The 26,796-nt window shown below is 40.5% G+C and overlaps 2 protein-coding genes across 5 annotated transcripts in view; both read right to left on the bottom strand.

The window, feature by feature from the left end:
• The window catches only part of LOC129195071 (disintegrin and metalloproteinase domain-containing protein 12-like), a 102,455-nt gene extending 95,034 nt beyond the window's left edge, over positions 1-7,421 (bottom strand). For both annotated transcript variants that reach the window (XM_054800791.1, XM_054800796.1), the window contains exon 1: positions 7,065-7,421. In XM_054800791.1, the coding sequence (XP_054656766.1) occupies positions 7,065-7,149 (85 nt within the window). In that variant the 5' untranslated portion in view covers positions 7,150-7,421. The remainder of the gene's footprint in view (positions 1-7,064) is intronic.
• Positions 7,422-8,521: 1,100 nt separating this feature from the next.
• Positions 8,522-26,796, bottom strand: part of c2h10orf90 (chromosome 2 C10orf90 homolog) — a 52,332-nt gene continuing 34,057 nt past the window's right edge. For 2 of the 3 annotated variants that reach the window (XM_054800825.1, XM_054800813.1), the window contains exons 3-10: positions 26,725-26,789; positions 21,752-22,742; positions 19,688-19,834; positions 14,076-14,194; positions 13,071-13,236; positions 11,422-11,500; positions 11,136-11,229; positions 8,522-9,350 (exon numbers count right to left, since the gene is read on the bottom strand). In XM_054800825.1, the coding sequence (XP_054656800.1) occupies positions 9,312-9,350; positions 11,136-11,229; positions 11,422-11,500; positions 13,071-13,236; positions 14,076-14,194; positions 19,688-19,834; positions 21,752-22,742; positions 26,725-26,789 (1,700 nt within the window). In that variant the 3' untranslated portion in view covers positions 8,522-9,311. Of the gene's footprint in view, positions 9,351-11,135; positions 11,230-11,421; positions 11,501-13,070; positions 13,265-14,075; positions 14,195-19,687; positions 19,835-21,751; positions 22,743-26,724; positions 26,790-26,796 lie in introns of those variants that run through there. The other variant, XR_008573869.1, reaches the window with a different exon arrangement.

The following is a 26,796-nucleotide window of genomic DNA, read 5'->3' as shown; positions in this document are numbered from 1 at the left end:
GTGTCTTTTTAAGTGTTTAATGTCTTTGCTCTCATTTTATATGCATATCCTTGCTTATGAAGAGAAATTACCTCCTCTCTTGACTTCTCTTGATTCCCTGGACTTTACCATGTTGCAACTGTCGAGAAGGAGCCGTGTATCGCAGTTGTTTTAAATCTGCTGGATTATTGCTTATTATGGTTCTGTCCACATCTACAGGTGTTTCCCACACCGTATTGAAAAGACCTGGTTGAAACCTCTGCTCTTTTGAGTGGTAATCTTTAAGGGTTTAATCATTTTGTCAGTGAGGAAACCACAAAAAGGACATTTGTCAGTGTATTAGAAAAAGTATTGTTGTAATTTTATTTGCATTTAGCTAATTTACAAGTCCTTGTAAGATTTCATTATAAACATAATTTAATTTTTTCTTTTACATTTCCTAAAACCCCCTTCGACAATGGGGGTTGAAAATTTTTAACACAACTGCACTAATAAATACAGTACCGGATGTGTGTAGGATTTAACAAAACCACTCGGTGAAAATCCTAGCAGTGAAGCACAAATTAATTAATTCCAAAAATCGGAAGAGCTCTGGAAGAAGGAAGTAAAGTAAGTCTCCCTTGAAATCTGGACAGTCGGAGTCTCAAATGGGGCATTTACTTGTGTTGGCGTTTAGAATGACCAATTAATTTTTTTTTGTTCTGAACACCTGTTTCCATGCTAGTGTGGTATTTTGCAGAGTATGGATGGAAGTCAACTTTTCATAGCTCACGTCATGTTGATCTTCTTCAGCTCCTCTACTGGTTCCAGCGAGTACTGCGCTCCATTCTGCCTCGAGTAAACAATCATTTCCAACACAATGAAATAATCAATGACTACGCCAATCCAGAGTCCTTCCCCGGGAATATTCCCAGTTCTGGAAGCCAATGAGTCGTTTGTAAAACGCTTCTGACGTGAGATGAGTCACATTATGGTGATTATGTTCTGTCCCCAAAAACGTATTCAGCCTTCATTTGTCAAGCGCATGCAGCACGCAAGCTGCAAGAAACAGTCGTAAGCTGGTTGGTAAATGCTAGCTGACACAGAGCGTGTTAAACATCAGAGTGGGGAAAAAAAAAAGTTTCCTCAGCTAGGACATGCTGGGGAGAGACAGGGAAGGGAAGGGGAGCGGCATCATGGAGGAGATGCATTCAAAGACCACGTAGCATGCTGGGCCATGGTGGTGCTGTTAAACCCCATAACCCGTACTGACTTACACAGCTCCACAAAACACGCACTGTAACTTTAAGGCGTTTGCCTTTAGGGGACTGTCAAGCACATGTGTGCAAGGTCTGAGCAGGATTGTTTGAAAAACAAGGCTGCCATCAAGCAAAACATCTTCGGGACTTTGCAACTAATTGTCCGTAAGTCAATTAAATTACAATTACATGTGTCAGGTGCCAAAAATGTACATTTACAGGCATTTTCAATGCCATACAGTTCACTGTATGCATGGATTCAACCACTCACTCACCATTTAAAAAGGCACACTCGCACAATCAAAAGAGCTGCATCAAAATTCTGTCATTGGACTCTCCTACTATTGATTTTAATGCAACAGACGTGCAGTGCTTCACACGAACATCTCATATTTTGTAGCTCAACAGGCATAATATTTAAAAGAGCATTTTCTTTTATTAGATCTCATTTGGCAGTGTGCAAGTGACATTTACACAAATAATACATGATGTGCTTGTTATTAAATATTAACATTTACCAGTGGTTTACGCCACTCTGCATGAGCACACTGACTTATCCCTGATACTTTTGGGATATTTGTGCCACTTTTACTTAATCACTTAACACACATCAGTAAATATGAAATGAGGAAATTAAGACATTTTTGTCACAACCGGCCCTGAACATTCAGTAAAAATAAATGCAGCAATAAATAATATAAACAAAAGGGAAAACGTCAGATTGGTTCCAAGTTGGAGCATCTTGCACTAATGGCTATGTTAAATCCACACTGCTCTTTCATTGAAGCAGGTAAACAAGCCAAGAAGGTGGAGGAGGAGTGATGAGAGTAGTAGGCTTGCTTGGCTGATGAGGAAGCGCCGCGGGAAAAAAAGACGCCATCAAGGCCAAACTTCCTTATGAACTCTTGATGAATAAATGAACGAGTTACTGGCGTCAAATCCCATATGTTTTTTTGGGTGGGGGGTTGCCTCTTGTTGCCTGCCTAATTAATTCCCAGGATTGGAAAGAGTGACTGGAAAAATGTGAAGATGTGAGAGACAGAAGAACGCTCATCTGCAGCCTGGTGACACGTCAAGAGAGTAAGCAATGGCAGCAGCACATGAATGCATTCATGCACCATGCCAGGTCAAGCACTGCTGAAGACACTTCGTTAGGCACACCTGCATCATGGAATGAACGCCAATATATAAACTGGATCCAAAAAATGATGACTTCATAAACATATTAACAATCACAGTGAGTGTAGAGGCGTTCCTAAGATGCTCTTGTATTGGACGCCAGGAGCTTGTGCAGCTGTACCTAATGTTGTAACCAGAGAGTGCAGTTTGAGGTTATTTATTATATTTATATTTATGTCTCAGTAATTAAAATCTACACACGACGGCTTCATTGATTGAAAAACAAAACTTTTTCGTGCATGAAGCTTCTACTTGAGTTGGTAATTTGGCCGCTATATGCGGTCAGATATTGACCAAGGGAGACAAAATGGGTGGCCGCTGGCCGCGTTGGACAGGTGACTGCTATACACAGGGTCTATAACATGTACATTTGCTGGGGGGATTTGTCAGTGGCTGCTATAGGCAGGTGGCCGTTCTATAAAAGGTGGCCGCTAAGACAGGTTTGACTGTATTTATGTTCTTGTTCGCACACATACAGTACATTACTAAAAGCTGTATTTATGTATTTATTAGGCCTGTCAAAAATAACGCGTTAGCTGATTTATTTAATTAATCACGTTACATTTTTTTGTGTAATTAAGCACGACCCTGATATGACGGCAGATGGAATCACAGTGGAATGTCGCTACACAGTCGCATAGAATTTGATGCGCTTTGAATTTGATTCTGACCTGAACACAACAACAGCAGTACAATTCCAACACCGTATACTGTATGTATCTCCAACTCAAACACGTCTCTAGTCTGTTCATCCTGGGAACGACATTTCCTCATTCTCATTACAAGAACGCGAGAGGCATTCAGGGACACTCCAAACATCACAAAAACAGCTTTATAATGCGTGTGTGTGTGTGTGTGTGTGTGTGTATATAAATAAACAAGAAGATAAAGAAAAACATGAAGTGGATATTCTTGTCACTCACGTCGTAACTCTTACTTCGGATGTACAATTTGCTACATTTAAGTATGCTGGAAAATACACTAAAACAAGTAAACTGACCTTAAATTATGTGATGTCTTTGAACGCAACTCCTCATTGCTCATTATAACAGGGTTTTAAGTGTGATTCAAATGTTCTGCTACCATTAAAGAGACGAGAGTTAGACAAATAGATTTTTAGGCTTGTGTGGTGTCTTTTAGCTTGATTGACATATTCAGTTCATTTGGAGCTGTTAATACATACAAATATATATAATCCTGTCCTGTCATTTATAATGGCCATATTTCACACATAGTTGGTAATGGTGATTAATCATGATTCATTCATTTTAAAACTGTGATTAATCTGGTTCAAATTTTCAATCATTTGACAGCCCTAGTATTCATAAATGTATTATCAATCGTTAGGGCCCGAAAACCAAGCAGTGCCAAGGCCCTATTGAAACTGCTATGTTTATTATTATACATCCATCCGTTTTCTTTGTCGCTTCTCCTAATTAGGGTCGCGGGGGGAAGGTGGAGCCTATCCAAGCTGACTTCGGGCGAGAGGCGGGGTACACCCTGGACCGGTCGCCAGCCAATCGCAGGGCACATATTATTAATATTATTACTGCGATTATGATTATGATTATTATTATTATACCAATTCAATTAAATTTCTGAATGCATGAAGACATGCATGAAAACTCACCAAAATTTGCAAGCGCGTCAGGTCTGGTGAAAAATTCGATATTTCAGGGGTCCCAAACACAAACTCGCAAATTTCACTCAGTAGCGCCCCCTTTAAATTTTTTAAACATTAGCCCCAGCCACCAGTTTTATAGATCGTCACTAAATTTCATGGAAGGACGCACAAAAAAGTCTTATTATCCCCAAACATATTCCCAAACAAACAGGAAGTCGGCCACTTTGGTCGTCGGCCATTTTTGGGCAAAAAGCAGGGGTTGTATTTCAAAAAACTCCTCCTAGGGTCTTTGACCAAATGAGCCCAATGGACAATCAACGGACACTAGACAGATGGGTGATGTTATATTACGAAGGATTTTAGGCTGGTCCATTAGATGTGGGCGGGGCATTGCGACATTGCTTTGAACGTTGAACAAAAATGTAAACATTAATGTCTGCTCCACAAGGTCAGATCTCCATAATTATTACTATAATTGGTACATATGATAAAGACAACACCTTGAGGGCCCTCGTCTGTGTGGTAACAGCTGGGTTTTTCAACAGGACAACGCTGCAGTTCACAATGCTCGCTTGACCAAGGACTTCTTCAGGGAGAATAACATCACTCTTTTGGACCATCCTGCATGTTCCCCTCATTTCAATCCCATAGAGAACATTTGGGGATGGATGGCAAGGGAAGTTTATAAAAATCAGTTCCAGACAGTTGATGCCCTTGGTGAAGCCATCTTCACCACTTGGAGCAATGTTCCCACTAGCCTCCTGGAAACACTCGCATCAAGCATGCCCAAACCCATTTTTGAAGTGATGAACAAGAACGGTGCAGCTACTCATTACTGAGTCCTACTGAGAAAAGTTTTTGTTCTGGTTTGGAGAGTTTTTGGTTATTTTTTGAGTGATGTTCTTAAACTTTTGATCAGCTGATAAACAGCCTGTTTCAGTTTAATTGTTGTTTTCAATCAATTACTTTTTCAAAGTGCTTTTTGTCTCACTCCCCCTTTTTGCTTTTGCATATTGTAGCTCTACTTAAAACCTCATTAAGATCCAAATGCGCAAAATGACAATTCTAAAAATCACATATACTAGTCATATGGGTGATTATATATTGCAAATCAATTTAACATACGCCATAGAAAGCGGGCGGAGCCTTGGAGTTTCGCCAAGCAACACTAAACTCAAATAAGTGAACTCCACAAGGTCAGACTTCTCCAATAGTTGATGTGGTATGACATACTGTAGACGACATCCTGAAGAGACCCATATGTCACTTCCTCAATTAGTAACAGTGCCTTGTGGCAGCAGGAAGTGACAACTAAACACATGCTTGATACAAAAACCCACTCCTGAGTTAATTTATTGAATCATTTATACAGAGCACATTAAATAGATTGATAATATGAAGCATGATGTTTCATTACACGTGGTGGGTGGAGCCTGGCGGCGAAGACTGTAAGACTGTGAAGACTGACAATAAACCATCACACAGTCATAACTTTACCTCATATTATCACATGTCCTTCAAAACTAATATGAGGATTAATGGTTGGGGTCTGATCATGACTACATCTTGATAGTGACACCAGTGTCACCACCAACTGGTGGACATGTATAGCTGCTGTAACAATCTTCTACATGTTCCGATCATCCCGAAATTTTTTATGGTGGGTTGGCCCTGCAGTCTGTGACTGTGTGTATACTGTACATTGCAGGGTTTCCCCTACAATTTTTGAAGCTGTGGTGGGGGGCTGCATGGGAGGGCGCACTGCCGCTGCTGTGTCGTGCCACTGCTGCATCTGCAATTTTTTTTAAATGACAGTGTATCTGGTCACTGGTCAAGTGCCAGCAAGGCAGACAGGCAATTCTGGTGCATGATTATCAAAATAAAGCACAGTGAAACCTTTTTAAGATATTTTAAATAATTTTCAAAATAATTGCAGTCAACATGTGTATAAATAATATTCTATATATGTAGCTATATAACATATATAGCCATTTATACAATATATTGCTTAAAATTGTTTTCGACTTTTTGAAAAACCCTCATTTTTAAGGTGTGGTGGCTTTTATTTTGTACTGGCACGCCACAATCAATTACATGTAGGGGAAACCCTGCATTGACTCAGATGGCACCCCCTACTGGATAAATATTATGCATGTTATCTGCTTGAGACGCCCCGATTGGCTTGATTCAACCTAGTTGAATCAATCACATTTGTTCAAGGTGCATTAAAAAGACTGATGATATGACGCATGATGTTTCATTACACGTAGTGGGTGGAGCCTGGCGGCGAAGACTGCTCCTCGCCATAAACCATCTGACAGTCATAACTTCACTTCATATCATCAGATGTCCTCCAAAACTGACATGAGGATTAAGGGTTGGGTCTGATCGTGGCGACATTTCGATATTGACTGAAAGGGCGCCACCAACTGGTAGAAATGTGGAACTGCTATAAGTAACTTCTACATGGTTCTATCATGGCAACAGTGTCGACCCCCACCCCGGTGTCATAACTCCCTTCCACATAGTCAAATGAATTTTTTATGGTGGGTTAGGTCAGCCTCCAGTCCATGACTGTGTGTATACATCAACTCAGTTGGCGCCACCTGCTGGATAAATATTATGCATGTTAAAATTCTGCTCCAGACACCCCAATTTTTTTCCAAAACTAGGGTTGCTGGCGTATGAACCCGAGTTGCGTGGGGGTGCGAGGGCCCGTTCAATGATGCTTGCAGCTCTAATTCATGTTATAATATCATTTTAATACATAATATTGTGTCATTTCAGCACATTTTATGACAGAATTCCATCCAGAACTTGTTTTCCATTAAAAACTGACGTTAACCAAACGTATAACTTTTTAAATAATAAAATACATTATTTTATTTCAATGCAGTATTTTGCTGCCTGTGTTCTGTATGCATATATCTATTGTAGATTACTGTCATATAGAGCTGCAGAATGCGCAAAGAATGCATGCAGAAATGTCTATATAGAAGGGTTTTTTCCATGAACTGATGTACAGTGTGTTATTGTCCACCTACCTGCAGTGTGTCCTATGCCCACAGTCCCACCGCACACAGCCTGCAGTGCTGTCCAAATCACCAAGTTGACAGTCCAGGAAGGCATGGTGCTGACACAGTAATGTGTGTTCAGTGCAGCCGAATCATCATCTGAGCACAAAACAGCTGATGGGCCTCCCCCTTTCCTCCCGTTTTCATTCCCTCCCCCCTCCTTGGGGAGGTTTTCGAAAAAAGTCAAATGACGTGCGGCAACTTGATCCACCTAGCACCGGTCATTAGGCACAGTCCCGCCAAAGTCTGGCCGGCGTGAGGTGTGTGTTGGACGGACACCGGAAAAAGTCGTGTTCGGGTTGTGGGTCCATGAAAAATGACAGCAAAGAGTTGTCTTGTGAGCGCCATGTGCTTCACCCAAGAAGCCACGCAGGGTCCTATAAACCACCAGGTTGGTCAGCGGCAAAACCAAAATAGGAAGTAGAACGTAGCGAGGAGGCGGGACTTCCATTGTTGTCATTCAAAGTAAGAGCCCGATGAAATTTGGGCGACCTTTGATTTGTTAAATAAGCGTGTTATTTCTCAAATGACAATGAAAGATAGAATGCTCAAATATTGTTAGGTTACTACTGTTTGGGTGCTTACCATGGGCAACTACATTATATACACTTACAAAATCGATTAAATTAGGTGATTTTTAAGAAATAATGTAATGATGCTTAGTTTTGATTGGCATTTATTATATTTATTACAGTATTTTAGAACCATTGATCGTATTTATTAATATATTTAGTATTGTGATTTACAGCAGTGTAAAACATGCTTTTGCATATTTTTATCTAATCCATTATATAACTATTTAAGTTAATATTTGTATCGTAAAAATAAATGGACAGTTGATCAAATTTTGTTGTATATTTTTATAATTAATTTATTTTATTAAATGTACAAAAATATTGACAGCTGTTTCTAAAATTTTGACCATCATATGAAGCAAAATAAAGGAGTCATATTTAAAAGTGAAATCAAAATATTTGGTGTAATTTTTTATGTGGTTATTTTAATATTTGAATAGTTAAAAAAATATATAGATGTTTTATAATTGGTTGTGTTTTTTTAAGTATTGTGTATTTATTTAATTTTTGAAATAACAAACAAAATATTTAAAAATGTTGACAGCTGTTTTTAATATTTTTATTCTCCTAAGAAGAAAAATAATGTATGCATATTTTAAGGTGAAATATTTTGTAGTTTACTGTGTGGTTATATATTTTTATATTCAATTAATATTTTTTAATATAGTTTACATTAAATATGACATTTTATATTCAGTTATTAAGTTTTATAATAGTTTACATAAAATATTTCAATAACACAAAAATATTTTAAGGTTATGTATTCATTGAATGTAATATATGAATAATAAACAAAATCTCAATAAAAGTAAGCATAACCAGCATGTCTTCTTTATATTTTACTCTGAAGGCTGGTTCTCTGCCTCTGCCTCTACCTCCCTAAGCTTGACTGCACCAGCTCCACAATAGGTACTTTATATAGCCCCCATTTCTGCACTTCTGTTGTCATTTAAATGAACAGTACATGTCAAACCTAAAGACAAAGCATCTTACTCCATTTGTAATGAAAGGCGTTATGATTGTACAAGTAATGCACCCCCATGCGGTATTCATGATTCTATGGTCTAATAAAAGGGATGTGGCAGGATCCAGTGTGTGTGCGCGCGCATGTGTGTGTGCTTTGACAAAGGCGCCATTCAAACATCCACTGCTCATTAACGTGGCAAGAGGAGAAGAGTTCACATTCCGCCGTCTTTCTACTTAATAGCTGGCACCGGGTGGTGACTGAACACTGGCTTGTATTCTGCTTGGAGGAGTTTGGTGTGGATGAAGCCCATCAAGTGCCAACGGGGCCTCTCTCAGGTCCAATATGAGTCACCTCTGACCGCACAAATGGCCAAGCTGGAGTCAAGTGACCCAATACTTTTGTCAACATAGTGTATGAGGAAATTGATTCCAAAGTTCAAAATGAGACAAAAAAACAACACAGAATGTTCACATTGTTCACTTTTTTGGCATAAATCGAGCAAAAAATGATTGAAAATGAGGCAAAAATACCTTCATTGTTATATTTTGTGTGTGCTACTGTGTCTGATTAAGTATGCCGCACATGCAGCATTTCTATTGCTCACAAGACATTTCATTATGATCTCTTATAAAATGACATATATGAACCAATTTTCTCTTCCTGTCTCTCCACCATTCAGCTGCTTGCTCTGTGAAGAATCTGATCCAACAGTTTCTGGAACAAAACAAAAGATGTACTGTAAGTCAAAATATTAGTCAGGATAGTGCAGTGCGCTTCCAAATGAAAGCACAATAACATAGCTTTTAAAAAGGGCAATAAGACAATACATAAATGTGGGTTACAAAGCGATGAGAAATATAACTCAATGTAAAATATATCTTTCCCTGCAGAACTAAACTCGAAAAACTATTAGCAGATCAATGTGCAGAGTAAAACTATGGAAAGGATCGAACAGAGAAAGCAAATCAAAAATATACTTGTAATAATAAACCCTTTTAACTAAAACGTTTAGATAGGTATTCATTTTATTCTATTATTTATATTTATGTATTAATGAATATAACTATTGTGGTTTGAAGTAGGGTAAAACTGCATCATACTCAGATGTAACAGCAAAATAATTTAAGCATATTTCAAAAGGAAAACTGCACTTTTGCTCATCATCCTCAATCTTTATGTGGAACATGAACACAGATGTCTTTCTCTTTTCTGTGCGTTCTAAAGTTATAAAATCTGATAAAAAGACACAGCTAAGGATGCACATAATGGGAAACACTTATTCCGCCTTTAAAGCCTTCTGAAAAAAAAAAAAAAAACGGCAACAACGCTCCATTTAAATGTAATGTGACATGCTTTTTAACCAAGCTACAGTGACATTGTTATTATTATTATTATTATTATTATTATTATTATTAACACAATTACGCAGATCGAACTATGTTACTGGCGTATTGACACCTTGTCACACCACACCAGCTAGCTACTAACTGGCTAGGGACTAGCTTCACCACACACTCACCTGCAGCACGTCAGCACCGCACTCTCAATGCCTCAGGCCTACTATTACCAAAAGGTAACGCCACATATTGGAGCTACCACTACTGCTGCTGTCTTTCTGTTTTTGAGCTTGGAAAGTTCATGCTAGGTGTAGGCTTTTGTTTCTATGTTGCTATGTGAAATCAATGCGTCCGGGAAGGACGTTCAAGTAATGCTTAAAAGAACCAAAATACGGCAAAATACTGTAAATATTATATGTTATCAAGAATGTACCTGTTACTACATGGGTACAGCATAGATATCAAACAATAAAACCTGGATGCAGGTTTTTGGAGATGTTTTAATAGCAGGCTTTGGAGGTGGAATAAGTGTGTTCCATTACACGCATTAATTAGCTGCCTCTTTTTATCTGTTTTTATATCTTTAGAACGCACAGAAACGAGAAAGACATGTGTTCATGTCTTACATCTGGACTGTGGATGATGGCCAAAAGATGCCAAAAAGTGCAGTTTTCCTTGAAGGTGAAATAACATGAATAACATGAATATTTCCCTGGCATTTAGATCAACAGTACTAGCTGCCCCAATGGCTGACAGGACAAAAAAAGCGACTATTTATTTTGTATTTTTTAGGGAATTATTTTGTGGAATGTAATATTTGAATAGTCAAAAAAACAACAACTAAGTAGACAATTTTGTGGACAGTTGACACAATGAGACTTTTCACAGTTTTATTCCATCATGAGAGAGAAAGAAAGTGCAGGGCAAATGTGAGGGGGTCAAACTGTTTAAATATAATTGATTATTATCTTTTTATGTGACGCAAAGCAGACTATTACAAATGAGGAGCATTGTTTGATCCAACCAGAGGACGTGTGTAAATGTAAATGTAATGCAACATTACCCTCTAGCGGAGAATTGGACATATTGCTCGCGCACGTTTGCACTGAATCATACTACAGATGTTTCGAATTAAACAGGTGCATTCAAGTTGCTTTGATACCTTTTTGAAAAGCTCCACACGCTGTCTATTCGTCAAACAAACCTCCTTCTTCTTCTTCTCTTCCTCCTTTTTCTTCTTCACCTCAGTAAGCAGGCTGGAAATGATCGTAGGCAACATTTATTGATCAATCTGATCGTACATACATACTGTACATACATATATACAGTATATACACATATACATACACACACACATATATATACACACATATACATACATACATACATATACACACACACAAACACATATAATAAGCATCTAATCATGCAGAAGACAATATACTCACCGATTTGTTCTGAGCTCCTTCGCTCCTTTCGCTTTCCCAGCAGCAGCAGAGGATCCTTCTTTGAATTTGGATAGATGGCCTAAAAGTAGGCACACAAATATAGATTTTACTGTTTACATACACTCCTGATCAAAATCTTAAGACCAGTTGAAAAATTGCTAGAATTAGCATTTTGCACATTTGGATCTTAATGAGGTTTTAAGTACATCTACAATATGCAAAAACAAGAAGGGGGGGTGAGTAAAGTGATTGAAAACAACAATGACCGTAAACTGAAATAGTATGTTTATCAGCTGATCAAATGTTTAAGACCAGAATTTTGAGCAGATTTTGGCTTTTATAGCCTGTGGTCTTAAAATTTTGAACAGGTGATAAACAACATATTTCAGTTTTATTTTATTTTTTTTTGTTCTAAATGTGTTTTTTGTCTCACTCCCCCTTCTTGTTTTTGCATATTGTAGCTCTACTTAAAACCTCATTAAGATCCAAATGTGCAAAATGAAAATTCTAGCAATTTTTCAACTGGTCTTAAGATTTTGATCAGGAGTGTGTGTGCCAGGGTTGGGCAAACTTTTAGACTCGCGGGCCGCATTGAGTTAACTAAATTGCCCAGTGGGCCAGACTATATGATGCTATATGATTTGATACACGCACAGTAGTTTAAGCTTATAATTCTAACAGTCCATGTGGAATTATTTGTCTTATTTTGTCTGTAAAAGTGTCATACAATCTGCTATATGTGCTTGTGCCCCTTTTGTCAGGAGCACTTAAGACATCAAGACCACATCAAATAACAAAATTGGATTTTACAGTTTTTGTTTTCCTGAATAAGACACCCATGATATGAACTATGAATGCTAAAACATTGACTATTTAAGAGTATGTGAACGTCCCTCCCTTTTTACTTTCCGGACAGTGCAGTGGGTAGGTTAAGTTGTGTGTCACATATTTGTTGACTTGTGTTTGTTTCACACCATGGGTGAGGTAGTTGTCTGGATCGCTGCATGTGAAAAGCTACTTAAACCATCAAAAGGTTGTCTCAGATTGACTGACTCTGACTACTAGCAAGTCATGTTGCCAGACTGTATGTTAAACGTTTAAATTAAATACTTTGGAAGCAACTGGCGGGCCTGGTATATACTGTATATAATTTTTATTAACACAATTATATGATAATAATATAATTATAATATTATAATTATTATTTTATATAATTATTTTTAATAAAAAATATTAACATAATTTTAATTTTCTGAATCAAATTTTAAATTACATTTTTATATAAAAATATATATATTTAAAAAAAAACTGATACAGTTCCTCGCTGTTATTGATGTAAGTCTCAGCAATGGCCACAAGGGGTCAGTAAACCCTGTTAAAGTCCCTTCAAGTCCAATGCTGACAAATGCCATACATAAATATATTTTAAATTCAAGCTTAAAAATAGTTGCTCCAGCTAAAATTATGATCTTTGAGTACATTGTAGATGTTCTGGTTAATCTATTGTTCTGTACACAATTTAGAAATACCCAACCACTCATTCCAATACATATACGACACGCACAAAATGCTAGTGAGGTGTTACTGAGTTACTAGGTGACTATGGCCAAAACAATACATCTTAATACAAAAATAGTGAGCACACATACCGTTCATGGACCAGGCCTTCTGGCCTCCCCTCTGCTTAAGTGCAGCATGCGTTTGTGGACCTGCAGTGCTGGATCGCTCCCTCCTCTCCTGGACCCTGCGTTCCAACTTCATCACTCGCTCCTGGGAGCGAGTGATGAAGTGTGGCCTGGACCTCCGCAGTGCTTCCTGCAGAGAGCAGAACAATATCCTTCTCCTGGATAAAACATTTATACAGCTCCATTAAGCGTGTGAATGCCATTCTTTGGCATTATCATCTCACCACATGACCAACATGCACCACAAAATACAACAAAAGAGCCTTTCTAGAGCAGAAATGTCTATTTCCAACCTTGTTCTCTGTGACAAATCCTCTCAAATGGATTTCAAATCAATATACAAGAGTAATAACAAATCCACACTGTGTGGCATGATACAAGTGTACAAGTAGCCTTGGTTTGAAAGGACCACCTTCTGGATAACGCTGGTGATTGTAGTCTGTCTTTGTTGTTATCAGCAACACACACCAACAGGACACTAACAATACATTTAAAAATTATGTGTATCACTCAAAAAAGAAAAGGTTATTCTTTTCTGTAAATATTTTATGTATGTCATATTTATTTACACATCATTTTGTATTTCTTCCTGTAAATATTTATTTATATTCCTTTACTAGTAATTTCATTACAGTGTGTTTGCTCCCCCAATATTTAATTTATGTTATGTTTCCTCACGAGTACCGTCATAATATTTTTTGTCAGTAAATATTTTGTTTGTTATGTTTCTTTACTAGTCTTCTTTTAGGGTCGCGGGGGTATGCTGGAGCCTATCCCAGCTGACTTCAGGCGACAGGCGCCTGGACTGGATCTCCAGACTGTTACTGTGTTGGCCAACATGCTAACCACTAGACCACCGTGCGGCTCTAGTTGCAGAATAGTCACGTCTAAAGTTATAACTGGTGTAAAAATGTAGAAAACCACTACATGCTTGTGTCAAACATCATCCTTATTTATTATTGGAATTACCTGCAGAGAAATAATCTCACGTGGTCTTTGGTGGTCTGGACTCAGCGGGACAGGAAGCGTATCCCGGCTCACGTCTCGGCTTCCGTCATCAGGATTCGTCTGTGTGTGTTCTCCCCTGTCTGAGAAAATCACATTGTTTCTATTTTCATTTATTGCTGGGTTTCAACCACGTGGCCTCGTGTCATTTACGGTGAGCAGACGGTGTAATTTACACTTGGGGTGTATCCGGCGAAAGTTGCTGAACAAACTCAGGGTTTGTGCTCAAGCTGCAACTCAACAAAAGCTAGCATCCTCAATCACACTTAACTGGCGGTGGTTATCAGCTTACTTGTCAAGTCCAATTTTCGGCTTTGTGCTAAGTGTGCGTTCACGTGAAAGGGGGCGTTTGACGTCATATTATTCTATTTCACCTGAAAAGTGAAGCAATCCCAGCCATTGTATTTTACAAAAAATGTGTACGTAATTATTATGGAGCGTTATGAGGAGTTCCCAGACGATTATAACTGCTAAAGCAACACTATCGCCACCAATACCGCAAGGGAGGACTGCTGGCATGCTAGCATGCAGCGTGCGAATGCACAAGCTAACACTGATTATTATAAAAACTATACCTTACTAGTCTTTTTATTTATCAACGCTCAACATTGCACAACTTTGACATATTAACACTTATCCATTTAAATAATAAATTCATTTAACAAGACGGTTGAAAAGCAGTGAAAGCTTATCTCAGTGTCAGACATAATGACAATAATGCTTGTAACATTTTAATTTGCTTTCTTACACTCTTACATCAGTGTGCATGAATACATTATTGTATATGTCCTCTATTGTTTCGCTGCACTGTTTGAGCTCCATAGCCAATTTTCAGACCGATTTTACGCACTATTTTCAGGCTGCTAAAAGCTAACTATCTAGCTAGCAAGTGTCACTTTCAAGCCCTCCATGGAGCATTCTTCAAGGTGGCTGCATTTCACATTTTTAACACATTTTCCAACAACTTTGATTTAAGTACAAATTGTGCTTATTGTTGTTCATTGTAAACTGGAGTGTGTTTACTCGGCTCCACTCAACGAGAGCCACTGCTACTTGGCTAAAGCTGAAAAAGGTGGCTTCTCTGCGTTTTTTGGTTGTTTCCTGAACTTTTTTCCCGTTGAGCATTTTCCAAAATACATATTTGAACTATTCACACATGTGAGAACAGCGCATCTATGCAATATTTTTGCTCTGCTTGTTTGTTCGCGCCACTACACGATCCGTTCCGGAAACACGATCAGTTCTGCACATGCGCGAGACCCACGTCACTTCCTCCTTTTTTGCAATTTGATGTCATGTGCTGGGGTAGTGGTCATAAATGGTCAATAACCATACTTCATATATGCAATTTGGTGTTCCACCGCTATAACGCGGGTCACTTTACGCGGTCTCGCTGTTACACTGGCTTTTTTTTTTGTGTGCAATTTTGTCCAGTGTAGCATGCTTTTTTTTGTTTGTTTTTTACATCGTATGAACGCACATTGTGTTCTGCGTCCTGATTCGCTAAGGGAGAACCCGCATTATGTTCTGCGTCCCGATTGGCTCAGGGACTGTAGACCATTGTCAATGAGTCTCCTCCATGCCATGTGTCCTGTACAGTACAGAATGCGTTCAGCTTGCCTAATTTACATAATTGTTCGCTAGCAGTGTGGCTCTTTGCTATATGTTTGCAAGTTTTCTCCCCTGACTGGTGCTTCCAGCGTGGGCGGGCTTCTTTCCGGTTGCGGGGGCGTCTCCGGGCCTGCTGGTGTGTGGCCCCCGGTGCCCGTCTGCCTTTGTGGGGTGTGAACTCTCGCCGGTCTCGGAAGTTGGCTGTCCTCCGGCCTGCCGGCGCCATGTTTCTGGTTGGGATTGCCTCTCTGCCGCCCCTTGCTGGTCTTCCCGGGGGGGGGGGAGGAATCTCTGGGCTGGCTTTGGGGGGCTGATCTTTGTGCTGCCTGCCCCTGTGGGCCCGGTGGCTTTCTGGCGGTGGGGGCGCTCCCTGGCTAGTTGGGGCAGGCCTTGCTGGGCGGTGGAGGGGAGCCCCTTTCCTTTCATGCATTCTCAGTGACAATTACACGCTCACACACTTGTGCATCTTTTATATACAGTACATGAAGACTTGCACACATACAGAGATACCTGTCCACGTGTACATGTACACACTCAAAGTACATAGGTCTTTCCCCACATTACTCACTGAGTTATCCAGGGTGTTATCATGTTGTTGCTTTTATTACAGTGATGGTGATGTCAGCAATATGATTCTAGTTATTACAATGATGTGCATTACAGTTATTGTCATTCTGTTCACTATCATAGTTAATATTTTTATTACTACTAATATGTATGACTATTTCAATTCAGTGTTATCATTGTGGTTGTTGATATTATTTTGTTATTTCCATCATGGTCTTTATGGCCGTCACAGACATGTGCTGATGTAGTCCTGTTTGTTTCTGTTGTTTTGTGATTGTTGTCACAATTGTTGTTGCTACTGTTGTTATTGTCTCTGTCCTTTTTGTCTCCCCCCCCCTTTCTCTTGTCTCTTCTTTTCTATCCCCTCCTGCTCCGGGCTGGCTTCTCCAAATTTGCATAAGAACAAAACATCAAAGTTAAATAAATTCTGTATAACAGGGGAAGTGTGTCTCACACTTTTCCCTGGCAGAGCAAATCTGTTGAGCATGCGAAGGCATTTCGATCAACGATACTATCTGCCCTCATGGCTGGACAGGACAGGGGAAAAAAAAAATAAAGAAAGAAATAAAGAAATTTTGACAGTCACGACAGCAAGGAGCAGGATGATGCATAGCCCAGGCCATCGACGAGTGCTTTAAACGCAGTACCAAGCCTACTTAATAACAGCAAGGGCTGGTTTGACAAATTTCAGAAATACTTTGGACTTAAAAGTGTTTCTCTGCACGGAGAGGCTGCAGAAGCAGAGGCATACGTCAACAAATTTAAAGCCATCATCGAGGAAGGGAGATATAAGCCTGAAGTCTTTAATATGGACGAGACAGGCTTATTTTGGAAACAAATGCCCTCTCGCACCTTTATAATGCAGAACGAAGCCAAAAGCGCAGGATTTAAGGCCGAAAAAGATCGTGTGACTCTGGTTATGTGTAGAAATGCTGCAGGCTTCATGATAAAACCAGGGCTTATTTATAAGTCTAAAAATCCTAGAGCCCTAAAAAACAAAAATAAGAATACGTTGCCGTTTTTTTTTCTACGCAAAGGCTTGGACGAAAAAAGTGATCAATATGGATTGGTTCAAACAGTGTTTCATCCCAGAGGTCAAGCGTTATTTGGGAGGAAAAGAAGTAGATTATAGATTCATAGTGCTGCTGCTCGTAGACAACGCCTGCGGCCACTCTGATGATTTGTCGTATGATGGTGTGCAAATCAAACACTATAACACTGATTCAACCCATGGACCAAGGCATGATCCACGCTTTCAAGGCCCTCTACATGCACAACACCCGACAACATCTTGTTGAGGCTATGGACTCGAAGATTTCGTACTGAAGACCTACTGGCATGAATACAGCATTGCATCATGTCTCCAAAATATTCAGAGGGCCATTCAGGAGATGAAAACTGAAACTTTAAATGCCTGCTGGAAAAAAAAACCTGTGGCCAGAGGCAGTGCACAACCCTACCGGATGCGCTCTTGATGAGATGCATCTCTGCGGTAGATACAGCTGTGAATCTGGCTAAACAGCTTGCGGGAGATGGCTTTAATGATATGACTCCTGATGACAGTAATGCCCTGATTGATGCCCACTCACAACTGCTGACTGATGAAGACCTGGCAGAGATGACAAAGCCACCAACCGAGGATGAAGGAGAAGAGGAAGAAGAGGACACAAGTGTTGATAAAGACGAGGAGGATGGACTAACACTTGATCCCTTGGTAACCATGGTGAGAATGGCCAATGAACTTCAGCGAGCTGCACAAGAATGGGACGCTTTGCTGTTTCGTTCATTACAGTTCTCAACTATTATCGAAGGGGGCATGTCTGTTTATAAAAATATTCTCGCCCAGAAGAAAAAAAGAGCGCCAACAACTACCCATAACTATGTTCTTCAGTCAACACCAAAAGACACCTGCACCAAGGGCTTCAGCGGAAAAAGACTCTCCAGCAGAGCCGCGCCAGGACGAAGAGGCACGGTCAGTGAAACTGTAAAACACGTATGAGTCACTATTAATAATTTCTTATGTGTCCAACCTTGTAGATTGATCATTAAAATTACATTTGTTTCTAAAAGCTATCTTTTTATATATAGGAAAACGTTTATACCTGGCCTGGATAAAGTGGAAGAAAATGGATGGAGGGACGTTTATATATTAATTTCTCAAATAAATGTTTTGGCTTAAAACAGGTTTTGAATACAGTAGTGTTCTTGTGTTTTTTTTATCTACAAAGGTTTGAACTTTGAGAGTGTTTGAATGAGAAAAATGTGAGAAAATGTTAACACCTGGCTGAGAAAAGTGTGTGGTGAGGGTTTTTACAGCCTTAAAACATATATAATCAACGAAAAACATATTCTGTAAACGAAAAAATGTATAATGAATGACAAAACATATAAAAAACGGGAAAAAAAATCAATTTCTACTTCACGGACTTCATTTAACGTGGGTATTTTTTGGAACGTAACCCCCGCGTTAAACGAGGGAACAGTGTATGTTGGGGGTTATTTTCTTAGTGACATAATACCGTGATATTTGAATGTAAACAACCATAAGTAAAATGAAATGATCAATCAATCTAGAAGATTCAACTAGGTTTTTTTCTAAAACGGAAAAATACTATCCATCCATCATGCTAGCATACATACATGCATACATACATCTTGCTAGCAAATGCTTTTGTCTGAAAAGAACATTTTTTAAATAATTTATGGAACGAAGAAAAGAGGGCTTATAATTTGTCCACTTGCACCATGCATATGATATAAGAAAAAAAATGTGATGAATTATGATTATGTTGTAATTTCTCCAGTGACTAATTATGATTATGTTAGAATTTCTCCGATCTTAATGTTTTTGGGAGGGAGAAATGGGTGGTGTACATTGCGCATGCGCAGGGGAAATCGTTTTACCTGATGTTTACGATCTGTAACCGCCATAAAAAAGATCGACAGATGACGTAGATTACGTACACATGCGTAGTACCAATCGGCTTGCCTAACACGTGACTGCCAAAAAATAGGCCGACCGGATGTAGACGCTTTCTGCACATGCGTAGAACCGGCAGCATTCCTGGTACGGATAGCGTAGTGACAGCCCCCCATCTCTTTGAGGCAGGGCTGACAACGACCGAGTGTGATGTCACATGAAACCCAGCAATACACCTGGCTTGGCTTCACTCCCCCTGCGAGCAATGTGCCATTGTTCAGTAGCCCTGCAGGCCATGCCGGGACGTCTCATTCCTAGGTATGGCACAGAATGTCAGTGCACGTGAGCTGATTCAATCAAAGGTGTGCTTCTGGAAGCAAAGTGTGGAGCTTGCAACATTTCTAGGTGATTGTGAAGAAAGATCAATGCGATATAAGGTGGCAAATGATAATTACATAAAGGGCCTGGATAATAATACCTGTATTTCCCTGGGGGGAGGCTGCGGATTCCCCCTCCAAATTGCTGTGTGATGTTTTCTTCTTACTAAGCTGTCTTTGGAGTTTGATGTTTGCGATGATGGCAGCCGCATTGAGGGCCAGGACTTCCTCTGGAGACTGATGAGGCTCTGCAACATAACAATAAACACTCACTACTTCATTTGGACATGAAATGCATTGAATTCAAATTGCGCCACTTTTGGTTTTTTGGCTAATTAATTGATGATGCGGGTTATGAATGCAATGAAGGAATATTTAATCACGGCACATGGGGAGAAGCCATCATGAATGAATAAACACTCTCACTTATCACTGATTCAGCTTGTTTTGCATAATCAAGCAGATTTGTTAGTGTGAGGACATCATGCCGACTTACATGTTTTCCCAGTGGACCAGTGCCACAAAAGCAGAGGCTTCAAAGACGAACACTCAAGTACCAATATTTGAAATTTTAACATCGCCATTAAGCATTACAGACTCCAAAAACAAAAACAAAAAGTAGAGCTTGTTGCAAGCCAGGATGCTAAAAGATGTAAACATGTGTTTTGTTTTTTTTTAAATACAGATGCTTAAGGCAAAAATGTTATTGACTGGCTTTTCAGCAAGCATCAACAAGTCCACAACTGGTGATTTTGAGGCTAAAACCTCACTTAAAAGGTCCCCAGTTACGCCAAAGTGACTTTTTAATGATGTTCTAACAGTAATCTATGTCCCTACAGGCTGTTCATGAGCACCAAACATGGGAACAATCTATCATCTCTCTCACTTGTTTGCTTTACTTTTGAGAAGACAGGCGCTAAAATGCTTGTTTTTGAAGTTCATGACGTCATGAAGGGAAATCCTCCTTCCTGGTGGACACGATAACTCGCTAGATGAGCATGTATATGTCTAACAGATGCCAGCAGGTGCAGCTGTGCAAAAGTACAGTATGTTGGTGAACCTCACTCTCTCATGCCTTAAGAGTCGCACTGGACATCAAGTTGACAGCTCAATGGCTAGCACTCTAGAACTCTCGACTCTCATTCGGGGCAGACCAGAGGGGTTAGATAGGCTTCACTACACATCTTAAAATAAAGCTCCGCTAACTACCCCCCACTTTGTCCCGTTAGCCGAGTTCTGGATGGATTTCGGTGATGAGGAACGTCGTTCTGGTTAGTTGGTGCGGCCGCTTAAGTAAAGAGTTTGTCTTCTCAAAACAATATGTGTTCAAAAGAGTAACACATTTACATCCCAAAAATGCCTCTTCGAAAAAATCAGACCTCACAATCACTGCGCATGCATTGTTATGTACTGTATGTGTTCCACAGCGTTTCCATGCGCGGATGCAATGTGCATGGAACACATACACATACACAACAATGGACGCACAGTGATACGACAGGAGAGAAAGTAAGAGCAATTGTGAGGTCTGATTTTTTTTCTAAATAAATGAGTTTCAGTCTTATTTTAATTCATTTGTGAATACAAATATGAAGTTTTGGTGGCTATTTAGTGTGTTTCTACACACTGGGATGTGTCCAGGCGTCATGCTGCTTATGTCAGAGAACATTCTGACATTTCTGACATAGATAAGGTCTTATTGTGTCCATATACTTAAAAAAAAATCACTTATTTATGTATTGGTAAATACCAGTAAATGCGACTTATAGTTCAGTGCAACTTTTACATGTGTTTTTCCTCGTCATGGTGCATTTTTTGACTGACACAATTTATACTCCGGAGCGCTTTATAATCCGGAAAATCTAGTTCTTTATTTTCACATTTTTCATTGTCTTTTCTCTACACGTGCAAAGAGATGTCCAGCGGCAATGAAAGAAGGTGGAAGTAAGTGTCTCTGTGCGAAAGGGGTTATATGGTAAGTGACACGGAGGATGAAATCACAGTAGATAATGAAAGCTTTGGATCAAATCCAATCATGCTGACTGATAACACAAGGAGCAGAAAGAGCACAAGTGTGTGTGTGAGAGTGAGTGTATTTTTAGGTGCTTTTGAAGCTGTAGATGTTGGACAAAAAGTGCTGACAAGAAGACGCCTGTCAAACCTACCCGGTGTCTGAATGAGCGTGAGACAGGGAGACGACCTCCTCCACTCATCTTTTCTTAGCTTCCAGGCGTCTCTTGCACCTTCCGCCGGGCTGAGGGGGCTCCAGCTGGCAGGGTTGCGTTGCGTGGTCTCCTGGGGGAGCCCAAAGCTCCATTTCCTGACAGCCGGTGGTGGAGGGACGCTCTCCTCGCTTGGCCTGTCTCCGTGTGGGAAGACATCGCCATGGCAGCTCAGCGGCCTCTTGGGTTTTTGTCCAGAGAGCTCTGAGGAAGCGGGAGGGTTGTTGACAAGAAGTCTCAGTGTGGACGTGTTTGATATGTTGCCATTTTTGCCATCTGGACTGGTTTCTGGATGGCTTCCCTGACTCCATGTACCATTTTCCTTGTGGGTCCCATCTGGAGGCTGAGACGTCTCCCTAGCTGGACTGAAGCTCTCCTTGTGCTCGGTCACTTTAATTATGGCAGCCTTTCTTCTGTGGACTACCGTGTCCAGAACAGCTGGGCGGTGGCTGAGCGTGGTCCTCTGTTCGACCACTTTGACAATGGTGGGCTTCCTCTGCGCCCCACTGGAGGTTTGGTCCATGGGAACATCAGGTAAGTGTTGCCCGGTCTTTGCTAGGTAGTCGTAGGCAGGCCTGTCCAACGACGAAAGACTGGCCGATCTGGCGACTTTCCTGCTGGAGATGGTGATGGAGGAGAAGCCCACTTTGTTGTGAGGGACTAGGGTGGTCGCAGCGTAGCTGGTCTGGATGTGCGAGGGTTGTAAGCTGCTGTGCTTGAGCAGCTGGTCGGGGGGCGTCACGGGATGGCCGCTGCTCGCCCTGCGCAGGGGAATGAACACCTTACAGGATGTGGAAGATGTTTGAGGACGCTTAGGGTGTTCTTCTACTCTGGGTGTGGGAGGCTCTGAGGTCCTGTTGGTATTCCATCCTCTCCTCAGAGAATGCCAGATTCCATGTTTTTCATGAGCAGGAGGGCCCCGTTTATCTGGCACCTGTAAGGCACATTGAAGGTGTTAATCACCCTTCATTGTGAACCCCACCCTTGTCTAGACACAGTATGACAGCCTAGCCAACCACAAAGAGAACAGGGTGCCAATTAGCAGCCGGCAATAATTGGTGAAAGGATGTTATTTCCCAAATTTCAAAACAAGTACATTTTCACTTTAATAATGATGTGGAGGGATGAGAAAGTAGAAGGGAAAACATAACTCACAGCAGCAACAGAACCAATGTTGTAATAGCGTTAAGAAACAAACTGCTCGGCGAGCGTTAGTAGTGCAGGTGAGTTCATTGTGAACAGCAGGGCAACAAGTTTCACACCAACAGCTGAGTAGTAACATTTTGAAGCGCATGCAGAGCGAGATAAAGGTGCTACTCCAAATGTAGCCACTGCCATCTTGTGGATAATAAAACAAAATAAAGTTAGAAACTGTTTTGTAGATGGCGTACCCGGCGACTATTGTAGACTGGACGGTGAATTGAATAGCGGCACTTAATTGAAGCATTGTAAAGGTGAAGAAAAGCTCATTTAATTCATGAGGCATGATGCACTGACAGCATGACATCCCTCCACGCACGCTGCTACTTTAAACGGCGGGTCAGCTGCCTCATCTTCCTTCAGGGCTTCTTGTGTTTATTCTTGAGTTAGATGACTCTCCCACCACTCGCTCGCTCGACACAGTCGATGCCCCAACAGCCACAGAGGAGTGGCAGTAAGCGGGCCAATCCAGCACAGAGTGTGACTTATCCCTCACAGAATAACAATGAGACTTCATCCCTGCAGTGAAAGAGGCCAGAGTGTCACGTCTTTAGAGGCTTCTGATGGTGTTTATCGAGCAAAGAGAAATGCTGATGCACTGCTTTCTGCTTAGCGGAGGGTTGGCCCCCGTCAACCAGGTTAAGTTCCTGCCAGCGTCTGTTCATACACGTGTTTTATGGCGGGGGAATTTTAGGAGTATGTTGTACAAAAATCCCGTTTTGCACTTGTATAAGGTGCATAATTGGGTTAAGCCTTACAGCATACTCACTGAAATGTTTAAGTTATATATTAGAAGGGCGTGATCATGTACCACACATGGAAGTTATGGATAAAACTGGCAGAGAGCACGCAGGCCACCTTTCTTCAGTACAAAGTGCAATGAGCCGGCAACACCATCAGAATGCCAAATGACAGACTTCCACGGTCAACTACATCATGGCCAGCGATCTGCAGGAGGTCAAAAGCAGAAATACAAGGACCAGCTGAAGACAACACTCAAGGTGTGGAATACAGCACACACAGCTGGAAAGGTCTGCCTCAGATTGTCCTCTCTGGAGGCAACTTTGCCATGTTGGACTTCAGCTTTTTGAAGATGAGAGGAGCGAGGCAAGGGAAAGGCAACGCCAGAGGAAGAAGATGACCCCTCCCTGTAGCCAAGATCACAATGAACACTAACTTCATATGCCCCCATTGCAATACATCCAGTGGCTCTCATATTGGACTTTTCAGCCACCTCAAAACTCAACAATAGAAGTCAAAGTCATCATTGGATACCATAAGCTATATTGATGACAACAAAAATAGCTCATAAGAATTACATTTTTTAGCAGTACAATACCACAGCTATTGATGGAAGAACTTAAAGGAAAACTGCACGTTTTTGGGAATTTTGCACATCATCCACAATCATTATGTGAGACATGAACACACGTCTTTCTCTTTTCTGTGCATTCTAAATATTGACAAACTGCTAGCAATGCATGTAATGGGATTCACTTATTCCACTACTAAGAAGGCCTGCTAGTAAGGCCCTGTCCACACCCATTCCTGAGATTTAATTTTTTTATGAGTTTAAAAAAATACTGCATCTACTGTCCCGGATTAGTAAGTAGTTGCATCGAGACGGAAACGAACCGCTGAGTGAAAATGATACAATACACAAAACATACCGACGTGTGGTGCTGTGAACAGACACGCAGATGAAACCACGTGACACACCATACTACAGAAGAAGAAAAGATGCATGCACATAAGTCTATCGTCGAAGGCTTGTCTAGACTTACGACAAAGGGGAATTACATGTGCGTCATTTTGGGAGTGTAAGACAAGAAAATAACAGGAGAATGTCAACTGCGGTGAGTCAATGGCATTCCAAATATTCAGATATTATGTTGGCTTGTTGTCAAAGCTTTGTCACATGTGGCGACATGACGACAAAGTGGTCACTGACTTCATCGTTTTAAAAAAGCGGAGAATTGCTCGTCTATACGGAAAGGGCACACTCTGGAAGCAGTTTTCAAAAAATACTGTTTCAGGGCACCCAGATCGCAGTTTCCATGTGGACGAGAGGCTGAAACAATAAAATACTTTACCGTTTTGACTAGAAAACGTTTCGGAATGGCTAGCCCCTAAAACACCTCCAAAAACTCCAGCAATGTTTTATCATTTTGTCTTCATGCTGTGACCATGTAGTAACGGGTACATTCATGTAGGAGTATAGAGCGGGAGAAGCCACGTGGCATGGTCCAGCAAGGTGCACTGTATTTGAGCACACACTCCGAGCAACCGGTGTGACGCCACAGAGGTTTTTGGCAAACCTTTTGCACTTTTCAAAAAGCTGCAGCGCTGGCGTTTCAGGTGGCTGAAAAGGTTTTTGTGTGCTCGATGGGTTTTCTTGCCACCTCATCGTGGAGCATTTGGTTCAACTAGCACACAAAATGTCTTTATCGGAAGGTGAAAGTTTACAAGTGAGCTCAGGAGAAGTTACGACAGGCCGTTAACGTCACAGGCAGGAGAAAAAAGGAGTGATTTGCTCACTGGCAATCGTGCCTCATTGGATCGTTTTTTAAAAAATAAACAGTTATAGGAGCTATTTTTAATGTTATCGGATTTATCGGTATAACGTCATAATTCCCTCATTTCAGAACAATAATTATCGTGCACCCCTAGGTAAAATAGTATCGTTTTTGGGAAAATATAGGGTTAAAATTGTTGGTATGTTCAGCCTATTTTGAACAACTGTGAAACTTCAAAACATAATTTTAAAAAATTATGTATTTTATTATTATATAATATTATTATATATTATTATATATGTATTCATAAACTAAATTACATTTTAACTTCTGGTCTTTTTGGGTTTATTGTTTTGTAATTTTTTTTTAAAATGTTAATCTATTTAAAATGTACATACAGTACCATAACCCTTAATCACCAAAATGCCTTAGAACAGGGGTGTCAAACTTGTTTTTACCGTGGGCTACATCACAGTTGCGTTTGCCCTCAGAGGGCCGCAGCTTTGTCTGAAACGTGTGCACAACCGGACTGTTCAAGGACATTTTGCCTCACATCCAAGCAGGCTTCATCAGTTCATGCTCAAAGACTGTTGTGCAAGCATTTATTCTCCCGTTTCACTCCACCCCAACCAAGACTGGTTTCACTCTTGTGTGCAAAACGACAGTGAAGATGCAGCGGAATGAAACCGCTTCCTGGCAGCGACCGTCGTTTGGGTAGAATGAAAACGATTCCACCCAAAGCATCCAAAATATATATATGTAAAAACCTCCAATTGCATGCAGTACAAATTTTCAGACAAAATTGTCAGGACAAATTTTTTATATGCATTATTGCCAGGCTTTCTCGGGTCATAACAAACGATGTGGCGGGTCAAATCAGGACCCCGGACATTAAGCTTGACACCTGTGCTTTAGACGAAGGGAAAAGCATATTATTTTGTAGAAAATATAAGGTTTCCCTGGTAAAAAAACAACAACTAAACAAACGAAAGGAACACTATTAACAATTATGTTTGCATTGAAAGTGTCATGATCAAATTGAGTGCTCCAGCAATACAACATAGAAGCATTTGCAAGACTTCCACATGCTTACCAACTGATTTTTTTAAGGGCTAGTGTTCCAAAAAACATGGAAAACGTACCGTGACATTCCGTACTGTACTGCTTACAGACCGTGTGTTCCAAGTGAAAGCTGGTTACCTGTTTAATGACAGGAGAGCCCTGGTCTTGTGTCCACCACGTCCTGCTGTCACTTCTCTCCACGTCTATAAT

Source organism: Dunckerocampus dactyliophorus, chromosome 2 (genome assembly GCF_027744805.1).
Source record: "Dunckerocampus dactyliophorus isolate RoL2022-P2 chromosome 2, RoL_Ddac_1.1, whole genome shotgun sequence".
Classification (NCBI taxonomy): Eukaryota; Metazoa; Chordata; class Actinopteri; order Syngnathiformes; family Syngnathidae; genus Dunckerocampus; species Dunckerocampus dactyliophorus.
The sequence above is the reverse complement of the archived record's forward strand: the minus strand, read 5'-3'. Positions and strand labels throughout refer to the sequence as shown.